Source organism: Protopterus annectens, chromosome 9.part0 (assembly GCF_019279795.1).
Source record: "Protopterus annectens isolate FY-2018-M chromosome 9.part0, PAN1.0, whole genome shotgun sequence".
In the NCBI taxonomy this organism is placed as follows: Eukaryota; Metazoa; Chordata; order Ceratodontiformes; family Protopteridae; genus Protopterus; species Protopterus annectens.
Genome location: NC_056743.1, coordinates 1934969926 through 1934993808, shown reverse-complemented (window position 1 = coordinate 1934993808; position 23883 = coordinate 1934969926). Strand labels below are relative to the sequence as shown.

The window sequence follows — 23883 nt, the reverse complement described above, 5'->3', positions numbered from 1 at the left end:
CATGACTGTGGTGTTGTCCGTCTTTATTAGCATCTGTCCTGGATGAATTAGGTCCTTGAAAGTTGTCAGGGCATTTTGTACAGCTAGCATCTCTTTTTGATTGATGTGAAGATGCCTTTGGTTTGCGGGCCATGTGCCCTGAATACATTTTCCTGCCATGTGGGCCCCCCAGGCATAATCTGATGCATCTGTTAGTGTTTGCCTGGCTGTGGGTAAAGTGAACGGCTGTCCCTTGTTGTGGTGACAGGCCTGTGCCCACCATCGAAACTTCTGTTGCAGGCAGGGAATGAGTGAAATTAATGATTCCAGGCTGTGGCAATGTTGAGTCCAAACACTTTTTAGATACCATTGTAGTTTCCTCATATGCAGTCTTGCATATGGAATTAGCAGAATGCACGATGCCATGTAGCCCAGAGCCTGCAGAATTTTTCTTGCAGATAACTGGGTCTTTGTTGCCATGCTTTTGAAGTAAGAAGTCAGTTGCCTTTGTTTGTCTGGCGTGAGATAAGCCATCTGGGCAGTTGTATTTAAGCTTGCAACCAGGAATATTATCTCTTGAGAGGGTACTAGTTTTGATTTATTTTCGTTTACTGTGTACCCTAGGCAAATTAGTAATCTTTTTACAACGCCAGATGCTTTAGTAGAATGTCTCTTGTCTCTGCTTGAATAAGGCAGTCGTCCAAGTAGGGATATATTTGAATTCCTCTGTCTGCAAAATGCAGTTACTGGTGCCAGGCATTTTGTGAAGACCCTGGGCGCAGTAGATAAGCCAAAGGGCAGTGCAGAGAATTGGTAGTGCATTGAGCAAGCTATGAATCTGAGGTATCTTCTGCAAGATTGTCTGACTGGGACATGCAGGTATGCCTCTGAGGTCCAAAGTTACAAGCCAAGCCTTCTTGCCCAGCATGGGCAGAAGCTGCTGCAGTCTCAACATTTTGAATTTCGGAACGTCCAGAAAAGTATTTAGAATAGACAGATCCAGAATTGGTCTCCATGCTTTGTCCTTTCTTGGTACTAAGAAAAGTCTTGAGTAAAATCCTTGTCCCTGCTCTTGTTGTGGCACTGGCTGAATAGCCCTCATGTCCATGAGATGAAACTTGTTTTTGTGCCTCTGCCCATTGCCTGTGTGGCAGGTCTGGCATACCTTTTGCCTTTGGAAGGATGTGAAAATGGAACCTGTAGCCCTGAGAGACTATATTTAAGACCCATTTGTCCTGGGTTATGTGCCAATTTTGTGAAAAAAGTGCTAGCTTTCCCCCTAAAGGTGCTGCCAAAAGATAAATGCTTGACACTGGCAGAGGGAAGTCATTGGGAATGTTTCTTAAACGGCTGTGATTTGTCTTCTCCGCTTTTGGAGGTAGAAGCACCCCATTGTTTGTGCCTGTATGAGCCCTGGGGTTGTTGTCTGCCTCTAGGGCGTCTATCTGCCTCTTTGTGGTCTGTCTGACATGGGAAAGGACCAATTCTTAGAAGGCCAGTTCCTGTTAAATCTGGGAGGCTGTACCTGTAAGAAATCCTTTACTGTCTGCATAGATTTAGCTTTATCCTCCATTTTCTTCAACACCTCTTATGCCTTAACACCAAATAAAGTATCATGCTGTAATGGAGCATCCAATAATTTTGATTTAACATGATCAGGCAGACTCTGTTCCTTTAACCAAGCATGCCTTCTAATGACAGAACCTGTTACAGCAGCCCTGCACGAGGCCTCCAGTGAATCATAACCACATTGCAAAGTATGCTTTCCCACTTGTTCAGCTGCATGCAATAAATCCTGCATTTCCTTGTTCTCAGAACATTCAGAATTTGTCAACATTTTCTGTTTAAGCAGAGACATTAAGTATTGTTGTTATTTAAGCATATGAAACTGACAATTTAAAGCCCTTACAGCCAAGGTAGCAGAAGTGTAAACTATTTCCCCCATCTGTCCCAGTGCCCTCGAATCTCTATCTGAGGGGACAGGGTTTTTTGCAGTAGCAGCCTTGACCCCTTCGGGACCCTGAGAAATAGTTTCTGGGTCAGCAGCAGGGTTTTTATATAGAAATTTATAAGAATCTGGAACCCTGTAATATCTGTCTGGCTTAACAGGTGTAGGAGGTCAAGAGTCGGGAGACAGACCGGACTCTGAAAATACATCATCTACAATGTCTAGAACAGGTGGAATAGCAAGAGGTCGGTGCTGAGGTAGTAAAAGAAAGTCTCTGAGCCTTTTCTTAGAATCTGAGCAATCTTGGCTCTCCTAGTGGAAATGCTCCCTCATGGTATGCAGGGTTTCCCCAAAGGAGTAATCCTCAGGAAGAGAACCTGAAGGAATAGATTCTTCAGCATCAGAATCCTCATCCAGAGGAATAGAGTATCCCTGTTCTGAAGAGGAGTCAGAGGAAATGGAAACCTGATCAGAGGAATCATATTCAGTATCTTGCCTAGGCCTCTTATCAGGAGGGGGATGGGAACCCCTGATCAAAGTAATTTGGTCTTCGGCCATTTTGAGCATCTGTTTCTCAGGCATGGAAAACTGTTTTAGACTTTGTCTTGGATACTGAAGTTGGCTTGATATAAAGCTGTGTGGATCTGAATACACTTTCAGAAGCCAATGCCTGCTCAGCGGCTCCGGACCCATCTGAGGGATTAGTTTCCGAAGGCTCAATACCTTGAGTATCCAGAGGCCTAGTTGTCTCTATGTGGGAGTCAGAGGCGGCCTGTGGCTCTGAGGTAGCGGGTGTCAGGGGCTGCGAAAGCACCACACTGAGAACCGGCAACTGGCCTAGAAGAGGCTTTGTCGTCAGTTTTGGACCTTGGATGCCTGTTCTTTTCTTTTTCCTTGCGCTTTTTATGAACTCTGGTCGTCTGTTGTTCTGACGGCATTATATAGTTAAACCTTCGGCCAAAGTAATGAAAAGCAAAATCGTACTGACGCTTAATAGTGCGTTGGTTAAATCTAGCACAAAACCGACAACTAGCAACGTCGTGGTCAGGGCCTTGGCAAGGAACACAGTAAGAATGAAAATCCATATGAGGTATTTGCTTCCCACAAGAAATACAATTATTAACTTTTTCTGACATCGGTCTGGAGCAAGAAAAAAGTTTCCCTAACGGGGTACTTAGCTTTATTGAAGACTTCGGATCTGAAATTCAATTTCGAAAATCTCAGGAGTCGGCCGACCGGCATTTGCAAACTGATTTTGTTTCGGGCACCGCGCGGCAAGAAAGACTGAAGAAAATGGCATCAGCTGCATCTTTTATACCCCTGGCGCACTGATGTCAGGGAAGAGGCGACAGCAACCGACGCCAGACCAGGACTTTGGAATTCAGGCCGACTGCGGGTAGCCTGCCAGCAGGATAACCCAAGTGTAATGACTGCAACAGTGAAACACGATGAACATCTGCCTATTCTTTAAAAAAAGCAAACTATAAAGTACAGTTTTGTACCTACCATAAATGTAGATGTTCGAGTGCTAATACAGCTGCAGTCATAACAGATGGGTTATCCTGCCATCAGGCGGGTCCTCGGTCGGCGGAATTCCTAAGTCTAGGTCCGGCGTCGGTTGTCGCTTCTTCCCTGACGTCAGTGTGGCATGGGTATAAAAGAACCAGCCAACGCCATTTTCTTCAGTTTTTCTTGCCCCAGATGTCAGGTGCCCCCAGAAGGAAGGCAAAACAAACTTATGTAATAATGCAATGTAATATAATCAAAAAACAGTAGTTTGCAAGCAAATACACCATAAAAGAATACCCCAATCAGGTTGTATGAGGAGGTGTTTGTCAAAAGGCCTGTCCCAAGAGGGGATGGAGGGAGGGAAACCTGGACTGCAGCTGTATTAGCACTCGAACATCTTCATTTATGGTAGGTACAAAACTGTACTATGTTCATCGTGCATACAGCTGCAGTCATAACAGATGGGTAGAATCCCAAAGCTAAAAAGGGGTGGCAAGCACTAAGTGGAACTAGGAGGAGCAAGGATGCTCTGCAAGACTGCTGTGGCAAAGCCCGCTCTAGATTTAGAGTAAAGTGGAAGGTGACAGTGCTTGGAGAAAGTGTGCACAGAACTCCAAGTGGCTGCTTCCAAAATGCCCTTGGTAGGAACCCCCCTGAGGAAAGCTGCAGAGGTAGCTGTGGCCCTTGTGGAGTGGGATCTGATGCTTGTAGGTACAGTTTTTCCATGAAATGAGTAACAAAAGCGTATGCAGTGGGCTATCCATTTTGAGCTCGTCTGTTTGGAGATAGCCTTTCCTTGAGCCCCTGTAGCATAGGACACAAAGAGTTGTTCTGATTTTCTGAATGGCTTTGTCCTGTCCAAATAATAACGAAGTTGCCTGTGAATGTCCAAGGAATGTAGTAGTCATTCCCCTTTGTTTTGTGGGTTAGGATAAAAGGTAGGTAAGTGGATAGTCTGATTCAAGGCTACACTGGATACTACCTTTGGCATAAAGGAAGGGTTGGTTCATAAGGAAACACTGTCCTGATGGAAAATGATGAAAGGTTGCACAGACATGAGGGCCTGTAGTTCCGAAACCCTGCGTGCTGAGGTGATAGCCAGAAGGAAGGCTGTTTTCCATGACAAATATTGAAGTTCTGTTGAAGCAGCTGGCTCAAATGGAGGCAGGGTCAGTTTTTCTAAAATGAAGTTGAGGTCCCAAGCAGGTACTGGTGGTTTCCTTGGGGGTTTTATATTCTTAGCCCCTCTGAGGAACTGTCTTAAGAGAGGACGAGAGAATAAAGGAGGATCAGTGTTGTATTGTGCAGAAATGGCTGAAGCATGGATCTTGGAGGAGAAGGAAAGTCCACTGTTTAACATCTCAGCTAGGTACTGTAATATTTGAGGCAAATTTAGTACCCAAGGATTCTGGCCCTTTTTCTGATTCCAGGCACAAAACCGTTTCCATTTGGCAGAGTAGGCTTTTCTAGTAGAAGGTCTTCTGGCCTCCAAGATGACATCCTGCACCTCCTTGGAGAGGAGGGTCTGTTGGGAAATCAAGGAATCCTCCATGCGGCTAGATTGAGGGTTTTCAGCTGACTGTGAAGAGTTTTGAAGTTGTGCTGGGTCAACAGAAGAGGCACTAGAGGCAGGATCCATGGTGGTGAATACGTCAGGCTCTTCAGGAGTGGATACCAGTGTTGTCTTGGCCAGTCTGGAGCAATGAGAATCATGTTTGGCCTCTCTGCTCTGGCTTTTAATAGAACTTTAGCCAGCAGAGGAAGAGGTAGAAAGGCATAGACTGTCAATATTGTCCAACTGAAAGAAAGTGCGTCCACTTTTCAGGCCTGTGGATGATAGGTCCTTGAGCAAAATTTTTTCAGTTGGTAATTTTTGTGGGTAGCAAAGAGATCTATGTCTGGCTGTCCCCATGCCTGAATTATCTGTGCGAAAACTTGAGGATGCAACTTCCATTCGTGTGGATCTGTCATATTTCTGCTTAGGTTGTCTGCCAGCGTGTTTTCCTTCCCTGGCAGGAATTGTGCTTGAAGTTGGATTTGCAATTCCAGAGCCGTGTTCCAAAGGGACATAGCTAGTCTGCACAGGGGGTATGAATGAGTTCATCCCTGTTTGTTTATGTACCACATCACTGTGGTGTTGTCTGTCCTTATCAGTAGCTGGCCTGGATGCAGTAGGTCTTTGAAGGCCATAATAGCATTTATTACTGCTAGCATTTCCTTTTGATTGATGTGCAGGTGCTTCTCTTTTTGGGACCATTTGCGCTGAATGCACTGATCTGTCATGTGCGCCCCCCAGGCGTAGTCAGCGGCGTCTGTTGTGATGATTTGATTTGCTTGAGGCATGCAGAAGTGGAGACCTACGTTTCTTTGGCATGCTTGAGCCCACCACAGAAATTCCTTTTGACGACATGGAACGAGTGGTATAATTGTTTCCAAACTGTGGCTGTGTTGAGACCACAAGTTTTTTAGGTACCATTGAAGTTTCCTCATATGCAGCTTTGCACATGGGATCAGCAGGATGCAAGATGCCATGAATCTCAGAGCCTGCAGGACTTTCCTTGCAGTCAGCTTGGTGAAGGTTGCCATTTTTCTGAAGTACTTAGATAGTTGCCCTTGCTTCTCTGGCGTGAGGTAGGCCATCTGGGTGTTTGTATTCAAGCTGGCACCCAGGAAAATTATTGCTTGAGAGGGTATTAGCTTTGATTTCTTTTTGTTGACTGTGTATCCCAGAAAGTTCAACAATTTTATTACAAACGCCAGGTGTTTCAGAAGTATGTGCTTGCTGTCCGCTTGGATCAGGCAGTCGTTCAGATATGGGTATTTTTGTATCCCTTGAAGTCTGCAGAAGGCAATTACTGATACCAGGCATTTCGTAAACACTCTGGGCGCAGTAGATAAGCCAAAGGGCAATGCAGAGAATTGATAATGGGTTGAACCTGCAAGAAATCTGAGGTATCTTCTGCAATCTTGTCTGATAGGGACATGCAGGTATGCCTCCTTGAGGTCCAATGTTACCAGCCAAGACTCCTTGCCCAGCATGGGAAGAAGCTGCTGTAATGTGAGCATCTTGAATTTTGGTACGAGTAAATATGTGTTTAGGATGAATAGGTCCAAAATAGGTCTCCAATCTTTGTCCTTCCTTGGTACCAGGAATAGTCTGGAATAAAAACCTTGACCCTGTTCTTTTGCAGGTACCTCTTGAATAGCTTTCATGTCCATGAGAGCCGAAATTTGTTTTTGTGCCTCTGCCCTTTGATTTTGTGGCAGGTTTGGCATGCCTCTCATTTTTGGAAGGGTGTGAAAGTGGAATCTGTAGCCTCTGTCTATAATGTCCAGGATCCATTTGTCTTTTGTGACAATATGCCAATTTTTTGAAAATAATGCCAGTTTTCCGCCTAAAGGTGCTGCCATTAAAGCTTTGCTTGGCATGCAAAGGGGAAAGTCATTGTGTCTGCTTTCTGAATGACTGAGATCTATCTTCTCCACCTTTTGGTGTAGGTGCTTGCCACTGTCTGGCTCTAAATGATCCTTGAGATTGCCCTCTACCCCTCGGGCGCCTGTATCTACCTCTGAGGTCTGTCCGTGGCTGGAAAGGACCAATTTTTTGAAGGCCAGTTTCTGCTGAAACGTGGAGGTTGTACCTGTAGGAAATCTTTTACTGTTTGCATTGATCTTGCCTTTTCCTCCATTTTCTTTAGTACCTCCTCAGCTTTAACACCAAGCAATACATCTTTTTGAAGAGGTGCATCTAGTAATTTAGTTTTGACATGATCTGGTAAGGTTTGCTCCTTGAGCCAAGCATGTCTACGTATGACAGACCCTGTAACAGCAACTCTACATGAGGCCTCTAAAGCATCAAAACCACACTGCAAGGTAAGTTTACCCACTTGCTCTGCACTATCCAACAAATCCTGCAACTCCTTTAAATCTGGTTGTTCAGGTTGTGTCATTTTGCTTTTCAACTGAGACAACAAAAACTGTTGATACTTTAACATATGGAACTGACAGTTTAATGCCCTCATGGTTAAGTGGCCGAGGTGTATACCTTTTTTCCCCCCACCTTTCTAAAGCTCTGGAATCTCTCTCTGAAGGTAATGGGTTTTTGGCAGTTAAGGCCTTAATTCCCTTGGGACCCTGTGAAATAGTTTCTGGGTCAGCAGCATGGCTTTTGTATAGGAATTGGTGTGAATCAGGAACCCGGTAATACCAGTCAGGTTTAACATGAGCTGGGGGTAAAGAATCTGGGTTGAGGCTGGCTTCTGTGTACACATCATCTAAGATATCCAAAACAGGAGGGATAGCCAGAGGCCTGTGCTGGGGAAGAAAGAGAAAATCCCTGAGCCTTTTCTTGGAATCTGAGTAGTCTTGGCCTTCCCAGTGAAAGTGTTCCCTCAAGGTATGTAAGGTTTCCCCAAAAGAATAGTCTTCGGGGGGGGAGACCGAGGGAATGGACTCCTCAGTATCAGAGTCTTCAAAAGGGGAATATGAATATTCCTGGTCCTCTGAGGTAATAGAGGTTTGGTCTGAGGAAGGGTAGTCTTCCTCCAATCTGGGCCTTTTGTCCGAGGGGGGTTGAGAACCCCTGATAAGAGTAATCAAATCCTCAGCCATTTTGAGCATCTGTTTTTTAGGCATGGGGCCCTGAGAGGGGCTCTGTGGGCCTTGTCTTTTAGTTTTCATGGCTGCTTTAGATTTTGTGAAAGCCTTAATGGAAAAAGAGGAAGGCCTGAAAACACCTTGGGAGGTGGCAGGCCTGTCTAAACTCTGAGTTTCCCCGCCAAGAGTGGCGTCGGTATATCTGTAGTCGGAGTGGGGGCCGAGGAGCCTGCGACCTCAGGCACAGAAGACACCGCTAAAGAAGCGTCATCGGTACTCAGGGGCTGCGTAGGCGCCTCGCTGAGAACCGGAGCACCGGTAGCCGGCTTTAGCGAGGTGTCGGTAGAAGTCGCGGACCTCGTATGTTGGTCCTTATCTTTGCGTCTTTTACTCAAAACTGGAGTCGGAGTATCCGACGACATAATGTAATTAAATTTTTTACCAAAATAGTGTTGGGCGAACTCCGCCCGACGCTTAATAGTGCGCTGGTTGAATCTAGCACAAATGGCAGGCCGAGACGTCGTGGTCTGGGCCTAAGCAAGGAATACAAAAGGAATGGAACTCCTTATGCGGTATTTGCTTCCCACATGAAATGCAATTATTAACTTTGTCTGACATCGGTCTGAGGCAAGAAAAGTTTCCCCAACGGGGTACTTAGCTTTCTAGAAGACTTCGGCTGAAATATTTTCGTAAATCTCAGGAGCTGGCCGACCGGCACTTGCGAACTGCTTCTGCTTCGGGCACCGCGCGGCAAGAAAGACTGAAGAAAATGGCGTCGGCTGGTTCTTTTATGCCCCTGCCGCACTGATGTCAAGGAAGAAGTGACGACAACCGACGCCAGACCTAGACTTTGGAATTCGGCCGACCGAGGACCTGCCTGACGGCAGCATAACCCATCTGTTATGACTGCAGCTGTATGCACGATGAACATCAGAAAAGACTAAAACACCCTAAGTAACTGGAGAGATAAAGCTCTTGGTAGTGAGACTAATACAAAAAAGGAGAGATCACAAAAAGAATACTACTGGTTGAAGAGCCCTGGAAAGACATGACTGAAGTCTTCAAGTGGCAAATGAGATGTGAGCAATTAAGGTGGAAAGGAGAGAGAGAGAATTTCAGCAAATGAGATGTGAGCAATTAAGGTGGAATTGAAAGAGAATTTTGGGTAGGGAAGGATTCAGAGTCCTGGAACTGAGAAGCTTCAGAGTCGGTGCCAAGGTTGGATCTGATCAAAGTTGGATCTGATCGGATTCGACAATCCATGATTGAATTAGATGAAAACAGACAACACTGGATCCAAAGTTTACACTAAAAGTAACAAAAAAAAAAAATAAATAAAAAAGTGATTCTTTTAACTGACAGATGTGACAGCCCCCCCCCCCCCCCAAAAAAACAGTAACAAATTCCTATAAAAAACAAACAGCTTTTGTCAGGAAATTATTACTGCAGTGATAAAATGTGGATGGTTTATTCACACAAAGGGAACTTACCCATTTACCTAGCAAAGAAAAATGCTAGCTGGCCACTGATCCTTGATGGCCCACAAGAGGAGCATTCTTCAGCATCAGGCAAGTTCTGAAAGGCTCAGGCTGCATCTTCTTCTCCAGCCTTACTCATGCTGTCAAAGGCCTGGGTGCATGGAAAGTGCCCTTAAGCCTTGGAAGCTGGTCAGCTGTCATATCCTAGAGGCAGAATACGACCCACTCCTGCTCCAACTCATTTGCCCAATGGTTTCTGGAATTCATTAATTCCAACGCTCTGGGCCAACTCATTCTCACCCCCACCAGAGGTGGAAAAACACTCAATCCGGTCATTACAAACATGGGAGACCGCTACTCTACACCAGTGATCAACTCCTCCCTGGTCAGATCTGCCCATAATAATCGCAGTCTATATCCAAATCCCACCCTCACCCCCCCCCCAATGAAGGAAACCACAGTGAAAAACTCCTCCAAAGCCAATTTTGAGCTTCTGAAGACAGAAGTGTCAAATTTCACATCATCCACGCAAACGGGGAAAAGATGTATGGCCGCCAACTCATACACCAAGGAGCTGTATGAGGATCTACACAGGTGCATAGATCAGGCCATACCGAACAGAAACAAGATCATGTCCTCCAAAAAAAGGAAGCCAATCTAGTGGTCCCCTGCCATTAAACTCTACAACAGAAGGAAAAAACTGTTGCAGAAAAGGGCAAAGTCCCAAGATCGGAAAAATTCCCTTGTAAGTCTTGGCAAAAAACTGAGATTACTCATCAAAGCCTCCAAAGCTAGTTATGAAAACAAAACTGCAACAGATGCTAAAAGACAACCACAAGGCATTCTTCAGTTATGTCAAGAACCTGTGTAACAATACGCAGGGGTGCTCCAAGCTACTGCACAACGGCACCACTTATACTAAACCAACATATATTGCCAACATCTTGGCCGACAGGTTTAGTGCAAACTTTAACCCCCCTCGCCCCCAAAAGGGCCATCCCAATACCCAAGGAATGCCAAATCCCTAATATCATGGCTGCTCAGGTAGCAGCTGCACTATCCAAAGCCAAAAATACAGCCTCCATGGGACCTGATAATAAACGGGGCTGCATGCTACATGAATTACAAAGGGAACTGGCACCTCACCGGAGTGCCCTGTTCAACCACAGCCTCACTTCAGGTTTTGTTCCCACCGAATGGCACACCACTACGGTCATTCCACTCCACAAAGGGGAAGCGACTACTGACCCAGAAAACTACCACCTCATCAGCCTGACGAGCCTGATCTGTAAGGCCATGGAGCGCATTATGGACCATATTGGGAACCTTCAAACCCTTGACCCCTCACAGTTTGGGTTTGTGAAGGGCAGATCATGCCTGCTCAACCTGATAGACTTCTTTGAATCGGTCACCAGAGCGGTCGATTAAGGCAAGGCAGTCCAGCCTACCTCGATCTGGCCAAGGCTTCTGACACTATCCCCCACTCCGGGATCATTGACAGACTCACCAACCTAGGCATTAACCCCTACATCACAAGATGGGTTGCCAACTGGCTCACAGGCAGAACCCACATGGTGAAAGTAGCGGACTCCAAATCCAACTACCGGGCAGTCACAGTAGAGTCCTACAAGGATCTGTCCTGGGTCCTCTCCTGTTTAATATATACTTCTCAGAAGTTCAGGCTAACACCAAAGGTCTCTGGTTAACCAAGTTCGCAGATGACTGCAAACTGACAGCCATTACTGACTCTTAAGCTGACATCAACATCCTACAAAAAGGCCTCACAGACACCAGCTGGTGCCAGAACCATGGTCTTAAGCTCAATGCTAAAAAGTTCAAAGCCATCCCCTTTGGGAAAAGCACGGTGCCCACGAACTACCATATCGACTGTATCCCTCTCAACTCCCAAGGTGTGAAAAAGATCTAGGGACACAAGTAGACAGTAACCTCTCCAACAATCGTGTGGCTACTGTAGTTAGAAGTCCTTTGTGGCACATCTTATTACAAAACGTTTCTCATCCAGGAAGAAAAGTCAATCCCTCTCTACTCATCCCTCATAAGACCCATTATAGAGTAAAATGCCCCATTTGACACGTACCTCACTAGACACCTGCAACAACTGGACAGGCCTCACAAAGAGGATCCTAGGACTCAAACACATGCCCAACAAAAGGAAGAAACTGTTGCAGAAGAGAGGAAATTCCCAGGATGCAAAAAAACCCTTACCAGCCTCAGTAAGAAGCTGAGATCCCTCATAAAATCCTCCAAAGCTAGTTACGAAAATAAAATTCCCAAAGATTCCAAGGACAACCACAAGGCATTTGATAGCTATGTCAAGAATCTAAACGGCAATGCTCAGATCTGCTCTGAGCTACAACAGAATGGCATTAAATATACTGATCCGAAGGATATTGCCAACATCTTGGCAGATCGATTCAGTGCAAACCTCACCCCCCTAAAGGGCCCATCTCAATATCAAATTTCCAGTAATAACGGCCACACAGGCAAAAAACGCACTTTCCAAAGCTAAGAATACAGCATCCATGGGACCAGACGACATCCCAGACTGTGTACTACATGAACTACAAAATGAATTGCCACCTCACGTAAGTGTCATATTTAATCACAGCCCCACCTCAGGCTTCGTGCCCACTGAGTGGTGCACAGCTACAGTTATCCCACTCCACAAGGGGGATCCATCTTGGATCCTGGGAACTACCGCCCCTTCAGTCTGACGAGTCTGATCTACAAGGCCATGGAACGTATTATCATGGAACTTATAAACAAAGACATTGGCAACCTTCAAACACTGGACCCCACACAGTCTGGCTTTGTGAAGGGAAGCTCTTGTCTCCTGAACCTGACTGACTTCTTCGAATTGGTCTCCAGAGCTGTGGACAAGGGTAAGGTGGTCCCACACAGCCTATCTGGACTTCGCCAAGGCCTTCGCACCATCCCCCACACTGGAATCATAGATAAACTTACTAAGCTGGGCATTAATCCCTACGTCACTCGATGGGTTGCCAACTAGCTTACTGATGGAACCCACACTGCAAAAGTAGCCAACTCCAAATCCAGCTCCAAACAAGTGACAAGTGCAGTACCTCAGGGTTCAGTCCTGGGACCGCTCTTGTTTGGCATCTACTTCTCTGAAGTACAGGCCAGCACTAAGGGACTCTGGCTAACAAAGTTCGCAAATGACTGCAAACTGGGAGCCATTATTGAATCCCCAAATGATGTGGATATTCTACAAAAGGGCCTTACAGAAACAGATGCTTGGTGCCAGAGCCATGGGCTCAAAGCTCAGTGCCAAGAAATGTAGTTATCCCCTTTGGGAAAAAACATGTACCCGTGAATTACCACGTATGTGGCAGTACACTAAACACGAAAAGTGTGATGAGACCTAGGTGGACAGTGGTCTCACCTTCGATAACCACATTGCCACAACAGTCAAGAAATCCTTCTATGTGGCAAACCTCATCGCTAAGGGCTTTTCATCCAGAAAAAAGGAGGTCATTGTCCCAGTGTACTCATCCATGATTAGACCCATTATAAAATACAACACCCCGTTTGGTATGTACCTCTCAAGACATCTGCAACTGGAAAGGCTGCAGAAATACTTCACTAAAAGAAGCACAGGCCTAAAGCAGATGACCTATGCTGACCATCTAAAAAAAACTCCACCTATACTCTGTCGCCCATCGTCTACTCTGAAGCAATCTCTGCTTAACATACAAGGCCATGTCAAACCCAGAGCTGTTGGACATGCTACACTTAAAAAAAATCCCAATGCCTCAGAGACACATGCTCCAGGGATCTAAACCTTGTCATCACAATGAACAAAACATAATGGAGGGATAGGTTCCTGATCCAGAGACTCCCCAGATTCTGGAATAGACTGCCCATACATGTCAAGCAGAGCGCCTCTTTGGCCCTCTTCAAAAGAAACCTTGATGATTGGATGGGAAATTCACCCCGGGGATCACGTCAGTCAACCTGCTAGAGAGGGGTCCAGGGAAGTAAATACTGGGGGAAGAAATAGCCAGGGAATTGTTATGGCTAGGCTTGTATAGGCTCTAGGGCAAAAAGCTTGGTACCAACCTATGAATCTATGCAAACAGACTCAAAAAAACTACAGCTATGCTCCATCTCATATAGTCTACTTAGAGGCGATCTCTGCTTGGCATACAAAGCAATGTCTGACCCAGTGTTGCTAGACATGCTTCACCTGAAAAAGACTCGATCCCTCCGCACCACACGGTCCAAGGATCGCAACTTCCTCACCACAATAAACAGAACCTGCTGGAGGGACAGGTTCCTAACCCAGAGATTACCCATACTCTGGAATAAACTCCCTATTCATGTCAAGCAGAGCACTTCACTGGCCCTCTTCAACAGAAATCTTGATGAGTGGATGGGAAAAAGGAATTCACCCCAGGGATCATTTCAACAGCCTTGCTCAAGAGGGGCATAAGGAACTAACGTCCGACAACAGGACAACTGGGTAATTCACTTGGGCTAGGCTTGTGGTGGCTCCAGGGCCATTAGCCTAGTGCTCACCTATGAACCATGTAACGAAGGATACTTTAGTAGAACTAATTAATGATGAACATCTCCTTTTCCTCAGGAAGTCCAATGTCTTGTCCAGTATTTAAACTACAGACCTAAATCTTCAACAGATAAAATATGATGGAGTGACAAGTTTACAACCCAGTGACTCCCAAAGCTTTGGAATAAACTGCTCCTGCTTGTTAAGCAGTGTAACTCGTATCTTCCTTTAAACAAACTAGGTGACTGGATGGGTATTCACACATCTATTCCACAATCAATAGGTATGGCCTACCTGGAAAAAGGAGGTTCTGCCTGAAGGACAGTTGCTAGCAAGGCGAGAATGGTCATGAGAGTCTGTGGCCTTGGAACATCTAATAATCTGTTTCATAGTACCTTTAACAAGTATGACATCTCTAACCCACGCTTGGTCAAAGTATCTTTGTCTGTATTAGTGTACTGCAAAAGTGTATCCTGCTTTATTAGTGCAGATGCACTTCTCGAATATCCATCCTAAAAGAAGGATACATTTGGTGGGCCTCACAGGGTTTTACTCATTTGTCAAAGTAAACACACCGCACTGCAATTCAAAATTAGTGCTTATAAAATAGTACAAACATTACAAGGTCATCTGGAAATATCATGGTTTTTAAAAAAGCCAAAAAAAAAGAGTGATGACCTAGAAGTTTTGTAAAATTTGCAAACTAAACTCAAATGATGCAACACTTACGCCACAGCAAAATTGTGCAAAGTTAGGGTACTGTAAAGTGGAAAATAAGCAGCAAAGTAAAACAGTACACTAACAGTTCAGATATAAGGATGTGTACTCTAAAGGAAATAGCCATTTAAGTACAGCTAGCGACATTTTCAGCAAATTAAATTAACTCCGCCCCATTCTACTCTATCACTCTGTTTACCTAACTTACTGAATCCTTCCCATCACAGACGCACCTTAAGACTGTGGATCATTCTCCCATCCTGGATTTCAGGACATTCTGTTAGCTAAAAACTCCTGAACAAGACTTAAAATTCTTATTTAACTCAGCCATGAGCCTTCGTAGAACAAATCAATCCACTTCCATATTGCACCTTGCTGACTCCATACTCATTGATTGTAGATGGTGTCAGCACTCACCTAAGCAACCCTTTTCATGGCTATACCATACGACCTACACAAATGTGTTTCAGTAGCTCCTGTTAGCAGAGATAATGACCAGGGGAAAAGGAAGTCAGTCATTATGGCTACATCTTACGGAAAAATCTCCAAGAGTAATTCTATTTTTCCATCTATGTTTTCACATTGTAAACTGCTTCTTGAACTAAATGCTGTAGAATATTCTTGCATCTCAAAATATGGGGTCTATATTATATAGTCGAAGTTTCAAAACTTCGAACCTCATATGAGAACACTCATATGATGAAGTTCGAAACATCGACTATATAAAAAAAAAAACTTACCGCTCTGAGCAGGGGGGCACACCTCCTACTTAAATATACTAACTCCGAGAACACACTTCAGTGCAGAAAGGGAAAATTTCCGATTCTGCGTGTGATAAGCTGTTGACTTTCACCTTCGACCTTTCCGACGTTCGATCATATATCGACCATCTAAGATTCGAACATCGGAGCAGTCGCGCATCTAATATAGACCCTAAATATGTATAGGTTTTTTAGCATATCCTTTATCTGTAAACATGTATTCTTAATTTCTTATGTGATCCTACTCTCCTAGGCTGTACTTGTGCCTGAAAAATGGTTCACTGAGATCAGTGCACTACCCCGGTAAATAAATTTCTACCGTTAACTAAGTAATACCTGGAAAGGTAGTCTGGCACAGCAGGCTACCAGTCGTGACCAAATGTTTACTAGTTGGTGAACTATATTCAGTAGTGAACTTCAGCTCTCCCAAGTCATGAGGTACAGACAAATGCACGAGCAGGCACAGAGGTGTGTGGGTGATCAGCTTCTGCACTATATGCAAACAAGGTGTCAACACAGTAAAGTTAACCATACAGACATTAAGACATGATTTAATAATGAGATACTACCAAAACAACAGAGTCCACCACCTCCTTTGAAGCTACACACAACCTTAACTCCTCTATCTGGAAAAACATTTAACATTTTTAGATACAACAAAACTTAATGAATCAGAATAGTAAGAGGTTAAGTGTAATACTACTGAGCATGTTTACCTTCAGAAACCTAGCCTAGCATTCAACGCACAAACACAACAGTAAACCAAAACCTGCCATTAATGCACAAGCTTACCACACCATCTTCAGCAGCTGAAATACTTACTTGAGTTCTGTGGGCATAATCTCCGCAGCCAGGCTTGACATAGGATCACTGTTTGGTTCACATTCTACAAAACATATTTAAAAACATACATAAAGTAAATAAACTACTGTGCTGCATTACGTCTTCTCAGTCTACAACTGCAATGGGGCACAGGCACTTAGTATCTGCATTGCTTATTTCACTACCGCACATTCAACTGAAGCCATGGTGCCCGTTAATCAAGGCACACTGCCATCACCTCCACTGAAAAACATTACAAATACTAGTTTACAGTAAATTCAGTTTTGTGTCACTCATTACTACTGCTGTGCCTAGCTTTTAATACTGTACCAAAATCCAGAAGCAACTACCAGGGCCAAGATGTCACACAACAGGAAGCTGCAGGGAGTCTAATTCTCATTACAAAATGCCACAAAGAATAAAGGTCTTATTCTCATTTTATAGTCCCTTTAAAGTTGCTTCTGTAGCTCAGTCTTTTGTCTCATTCTGTATTGTCTGTCCACTTCTGTACCGTAAGCTATTTCCATAACTTCTAGTTAAACTAACTCATCTACTTGACCATTAAGAATGAAGTAAAAACAAACCACTGAAAACAGGAACAGTTCAGAGAAGTATAACTTGCTTAATATAGACAACGCAAGTTTAAAAACTTTCGTCAAGTACAGGCTTCTTCAGGCAAGATAAAAACAACAAAATGAATCAGTGTTTAAATACTCTAACCGATCACATGATCTAATATAATTAATACCAATTAACCAGGCTAGTCAAACCCACTAGTTTAAACTCTCTCAGCAAATGATTTAAAGACACAACCATTAAGTCCTGGTGGTATGTGTGCTTTCAAACACAGTATCAATGATAATCATCAAATTCAGTCAAATGTTCTACATTTCTCCCAAGAGGAGGCTCTCTCAAAACACTAAATACCAAAAAAAATCATGATTAAAACCTTCTTTTAGTTTATGCTTATACAATGCAGTTGTGTCAACAGGTCTTCTTATATCAGAAAGGTGGTTACAGACACTTTGGTGGTTACAGATACTTTAAGTTTTTAAATAAAGCCAATTTTCAGCAGAGGCTTCGAGAGAAAGACTGCAAGCATGTTTTTGTTTGCTGGGATAGTCCACTGGACCAAGAGCAGCTCAATTTCAATGGAGGCCCAGGGAGAAAAGCTCCAAAAGATGCACGTTAAGAATATGCGAGACAGTTCAAAATTACTGCAAGAGTATACATTTAAATGTGTCTCACTCTATAGTTTCATGATGCTTATAACAAAGCACGTTTAAAGTTATTACTATGTTTATATCCAAAACTAGGCTGTGCAGATATGGTCAAGTCAAGTTCAGGGACATCCTGTAAAATGTGCCAATATTTGGAATTTATACTTTTAACGTAGTTGGTGTTTCTATTACAAGTCAAAAGGCATCTAGTCATGTTTCTGGGATGTGCCCTATGTACGGATTGTTGAGTATTAACAGTAGGTTTCGCTGCAAGTGGACGTTGCTGTTTAATTTCTTCACAAATAGCACCGATGTCCTTAGCATTACAACCTCTGAAATCAACTGCTAACTTACCTAGTTGGGAATCTGGGTTAAAATCTACAGTATTCAGCTTTGCCACTCTAAGCACCTGTTAAATGTAAAATGCAGATGCATGCTATTACCATGTAGATCAGCATTCCACTTGGTTGGTTTCTGATATAAAGTAGTTTTAGTTTATATTTTTCTTAAACTGTAATGTCAAGGAAGTCTGCACTATCAGGAGAAATGTATTTTTTAAACTTAAAGAATGGTACGGTGGTTAAATATTCATAAAATTCATTGAAAGAATAAACATCTCCATGCAGATTAAAAACAGGCCATCAAACTGGCGATGACGACAACTTGATTAAACAAATATGGATCATGCAAATTTAAAATAAATCTGCGTTCCCATATATACAACGCTGGCATAGCTATTGGTGGCAGGTGTGTGCATCGCAGCTCCTCGCTTTTGTTTATACAGTTCTTGAAATAAAAAGGCAGTTGTTAAAATTAAGATTAGGCAGACAGTACTGATGTATATCTGCTTATATTCTGTAAAATCAAGTTAAAAGTCTGACTGCATTCTGTGATCATTAGGAATAACTGTAAAAAGAGACTCTAATGTAAGAGAAACAACCTTAGAAATCATTCAACTCCAACCATTTATAATTCATTGAGAAAATCACTGATGTCTTTAATGACAAAGTTCAAAACTAACCCTTATCTGAGACTCCAAGAATTTGGAAAGACTCTGACACAACCTCTAGCTGAGAGTAGGGGTCTAAGAGGGGGATCTAACAGAGATTTATGGGCATAAGAAGAGTCTCATTACATAAATAAACAAGGTTATGTCCATTTTAGGAACTGCAAGCATACCATGTAAACACTGTGCTACATTCATAATGATAGTTTGTAACTCGCACCTAGTAATCTTCACATAATCTACAAAGTCAAGCAGAAAATTAATTTTATTCAAATAAAATGAAGTATCCAGGACAACAAACCCACCACCTTTATCAGTGCTTTTAATGCAGTGGTACACAAGTGCAATCAATCATCTGTTATTACAAGATCTGGAATGTGAACAAATATGGGTGGGAGAGTAAATGTATTACTAAACAGATCCCTTTTGCTCCACACAGCCACTAAGTAATGCTGGCATGAAGAATTCTCATCAGTGTGAATACTGTGTTCTGGCTAGATTCTCACAAATAAAAACGTCTGAGTACTCTCCAGACCAGGTGTTCCAGACGGTGCTCTGCAGAAAATAACCACTGGGTTCTTTGACAGTCCTGTTATGGTGCGTGTCCATCCTCCCCAACTGCAACATCAAGCACCCAAACTTCAATGCAAATTCAGGTCATCTGGGCTGCAGCCAGAGCTTTCTCTCTATGCCACTGGCACAGGCTTCATCATCTGAATGTTTTGACATTATAAATTTGTGCTATTCTAAAAAGGATCTTGAAAGTCTTCAACACCAGAAATGCCCTCAGTTCCAAAATGTGGATATAAAGGCAGAATGTTATGACTACTCCACCTTCCCTGAAATAGGTGCGACTCAGAATGCATCCTCCATCTAAGCACAAAGGCATCCATTATCAGAATCTAAAATGGAGCTTGTCTGGAGAAAAAGGAATCTGGTCTCCAAGTTAGTGGAGAATAGAAGCTGTATGATTCAGTGGTGTACTTTCATGTTCAGGGTGTCAGAAACATGGCAAGTGTGTCCACAAACAAAACTAACAGGAAAAAGCAAGGAACGAGTTAGCCACCCACCTCCACTGAATCTTCACAAGAGAACATGTTCCTCCACTCTTCTTCTTGGAGAGATGACCAGCCCAGGACAAAGTACAGTTCTGCCCTGACTCATCAAGTTCTACAGGCAACGAGGGATAGGATAATGTCCTGACTATGACCCAGGCAATCCAAGTTCAACTGGCAGCTTTGGGCACCTTCTGGAACTGTTAAAGGGGAAATAAAAGCATGCTGAGACTTGCTTTGCCAGTTCATTTCTCTTCAGAGGCTGGGGTGGGGTGCACATCTGGATGCCTGTTCCTGCTGCTGAATCACTGGTGGAGACCAGAGATCCAGCAGGACAGCTGCATTCAAGGAGTGTGCAGGGTGTTCTTGATAGGTTACATGTGCAGGGTGTTCTTGATAGGTTACATCATCCACAGAAATGACTTAACTCCCCTCCCTAAAGCCCACTGCTAATCAAACTTGCAGGTTATTACCAGCATGTATAAAACAGTTAGCTTAGAGTCATGAAACCCCCTGACCTCAGGTGGACGACGTCTTCACTCAGCAGTTTGGCACTCACCTCCTGCAGCAATGAATGAGTTGGGTAAAGGTCATTGGAGAAGGGAACTTGACTGACAGTGGCAAGGAGAAATAAAAAAAAAACAAACACGAATGCTTTGATGACTTCTCCCAACTGAAAGCTACCCTCAGTGATTGTAGCAATGGTAATGCCTTAGTTAAGGAATCATCTGAAAGAGTTATTAGGTAGTTTTTGTCAAGCTATAGAAAGAAGAGCTGATCCTTCTACTGCAAGGAGTTTGCCTCTTACACCCAAACATTAGGAAATACTGGGGAGGGGCATTAGATGGACACTAAAGTGAAGCTAAAGCAAAATGCAAGAATCTGCTAGGAAGGTCCCAAACAATGATGTGATGAAATATGGGCATCATACCTAGCAACATCACCAAACTACTTAAGGAAACAGAGGCATAAAGAACTGAAGCATGGATATCTGAAATGGTGGCATCTATTCAAGCAGAGGTCCAAGAAGAATCTTTCCCAAACTTCCCCCTGTATGTGACCACAAACAGGCATAACTAAAAACTCACTTCCTTTTGTCAAGGCTGGCACAGGGCCATTGGTGTTCATGTGGATGAAAGACTGGGACTATAACAATAGCTCTTCTGTCAGACAGATGTTGATGGACATGACACACGAGTGACTTTTTCTGACATCAAAAGCAACTTATCCCAAGTGACAGTTATCTATTTCGGCGAACCAGAAAAGTGGTCTCCCACGGAAGGTAATGAAATTTCCAGTGAAGATTACATGCGATGTTGTCAACCTAGTCTTTATTCTCATTGGTTGGTCGGATTCGATCCATGGGATCAGTCTCAGCCATTATATAAGCTCAAGATCCGCAGCTAAGTTAGAGGGTATTTTTCCCTAATCACAATGCAACTCCCCTACCACCTCAGATCTAGTTAGTCAAGCAGCGAAGAGGTTTCCCAATAGCTAGCTCTGGGCTAAGTATTGGCTAATTTATTTTCTGAACTTTTATAATTGGTTACTTAGTTTGTCTCTCCTATTAAGCTTTTCATTATCTTTCTGCAGTTTAATATACTACAGAGAGTGCTTCCTACCCCTGTTATCACCCGTTTTAGTTAGAGGGTGTATAATCTCGTCTGTTTTTAATTAGACGACTTTTTTCTTCTTGCCTGTTTAAGTTAGAGGGCCATATAAAAACACTTGCTTCTCTCTTTCTCTGTTTCCATCTCACCCCTAACATGTTTGGATGTGTGTATTTTTTTTTCTCTAATTTTAGTTTCCCTTACTATGTTGCAAAAACAGGAAGGGAAACCACTTGAATTTAAGAAGTGTGAAAAATGCAGGAAGAAGATGCCCCTTAGTGATACCCACTGTGTGCACTGCTTGGAGCTTCTTCTCCAGGAAACGTGCTCCATTTGCCACAGATTCAATCAAAGAGCACTTACAGAGCACAAAAACAAGTTGATTTTAAAGGATCTATTAAAAACCCATTTTTCAGAGGCAATTTCCAGAGTCTCCTCTTCAAACTGTTCCGATAACCTCTTAAAACAAGCATTTTCGGCTGCGAAAACTACATCAGAGCAGAGTCCAATAACTCCTCGATTGTCTGGTCTATCAGAATCCCTGGAGCAGACAGTTATTGCTGGATCCACGGCAGTCTCTGAGCCATCAGAACCTTCAGCTCAGGCGCCTTCATTGCCTACACACATTTGACACTGGAGCCGTTCCCATTCCCTAGAACCAATAACTTCTTGGCTCTCATCTCCATTATTAGCCAAGTTCAGATCTCCAACGCCATCTACTTGGTCTACCAGAAGCTTATCCGATGAAGATATGGATAGGGTTGTGTAGAGGTTACTAAAGACTCCAGCCCTGGCTAAACTTTTGCTGGATCTGAGCGCAAAGGAATTTGACCAGACAAAACCCACCCTCTGGTACATGCCATTCCCTTGGTTTCAGACCTGGAAGTATCAGATTTCCAGATTGCGTCTGTGCTGGTTCCGGGACCCTCTGTTCCCTCTGAGCAGGCATCTGCCCTGAGTGTTTCCCTCCAATCAAAGCACGGCACCTCTAAGAGCAGACACACACTGTTTGGATCCTCGGAACCGGCCCGGATCTCTCTAGATCAGACTCTGTCACTTGGGGCTTCAGCGCAGGAGAATTCTGCTCCTACCTCGGCTTCAGAGCTTCTGTCCCCAGTGCCACGGATGCCTTCAGTTCAGACTTCTTTGCTGGATCCGGGAGACCCCTCAGAGCAGGGACAGTCTGCTTTTGAGGTTACGAGGAGGGTTTTGACTCCCAAGTCTAAGAAAAAACCTATATCGGAACTTCCTCCCTCCTTGGGCCAGTTGTCTGTCCTCTCAAGTAACCCTTCCAAAGGACTGCAGAGATCCCAGGCCTCAGGATGTCCAACAGGGGACCCCCTTCTTCTGAACCCCCCCCCAGAGTATCCCACTGAGGAGTTCCTTCAGAAGAGGACTTGCAAGAGGAAACATCTCGACTCCCCAGAGGAGTCTATCACATCAGTTACTGACCTCAATGATGCAGAAGGGTCCCCACGGTCACCTCCTGAAGATGTCTCCTTTGGAGACATCCTCGAAATATTAAAACAGAGAGGTGACTGGCAGTCCAACCCCCTTCGGCTGAGGAGTCAGTTTATCTGAAGGCTTTCGGGTCTCGCTCTACCACCTCTTGTGCAACGACTCCTTCAGATGAGATTATGGACCTTAATCTCTTGGAAGGCCTGGGAAACCCCAGATACCATGGAGCCCACTCCTAGAAGGCCAAACAAGCACATCACCGCCCCAAAAGATAAGGCTTTTTTGACTAAAGGTGTAGCAGTTAATGCTATGGTAGTGGCGGTGGCCACTAAAAAGGAGCTATCAGAGACCAGCTCCTCTATCCATCCTCCTAATAAGGACTCTAGGATGATGGATAAATGTGGGAAGCATGTGTTTTTGTCGGTGACCTTTGCTTTTTGGTCACTGAACCATCTTTCCCATTTTACTAGGCTACAGAGGGACCTGTTAAAGGAGTTTACAGACTCCCTCCAAGAAGCTATAGCTGACAAAGTAGCAGATAAGGTTAATACTTAGTTTGCCACCCTCAATTCAGTCAAAAACTCTTCCATGAGGCTCATTTCTTATGCAGCAGATGGAACGAGTAGGGCTGGGGGTTCAGGTACTGCTCTTAGAAGGCAGGCCTGGATGCACCTTTGCGATTTCGCAGAGCCCTTCAAGTCTTCCTTCGGTAGTGCCCCTTTTGATGGCACCTCTCTTTTTGGGCCTAAAGTGAAGGAAACTCTCACGAAGTGTGAAAAGGAGGCAACCACCTTGTCTGCTGTTGGAGTACATTTTTCCATACCTACAAGACCCTTCCCAAAAGGTCAGAGAGGTAGTGGGAAGATGTGGTTCAGAAAATCCCAGAAATCCTTCCATGACACAAGGTGAACGTTCCCCCAAGAGGGGGAGTGCCCGAATCCTGGACTCTGGAGGAAGTTGGGGGATGTCTGCACCTAGAAACCCATCATAACTACCAACAGATGGGTGAGGAACATAATATCCAGGAGATGGGCCATTCCCTTCTCCAATGCTGTTCCTATAAGCAAGTCAGTTCCAGTCATTCCACCCAGTCAAAAGGAATATGCAGCCTTAGAAATTCAAAAGTTGTTAGGAAAGAGTCATCCAAGAAGTCTTTGCAGAGATCTGGAACTTAC

At 44.0% G+C, this 23883-nt stretch overlaps 1 protein-coding gene across 1 annotated transcript in view; it reads right to left on the bottom strand.

The window, feature by feature from the left end:
* Positions 1-23883, bottom strand: part of HOOK2 (hook microtubule tethering protein 2) — a gene marked incomplete in the record, with an annotated part of 1827100 nt that overhangs the window by 833712 nt on the left and 969505 nt on the right. Inside the window, 1 exon segment of the mRNA XM_044084742.1 lies at positions 16360-16423. Within this exon segment, the coding sequence (XP_043940677.1) occupies positions 16360-16423 (64 nt within the window).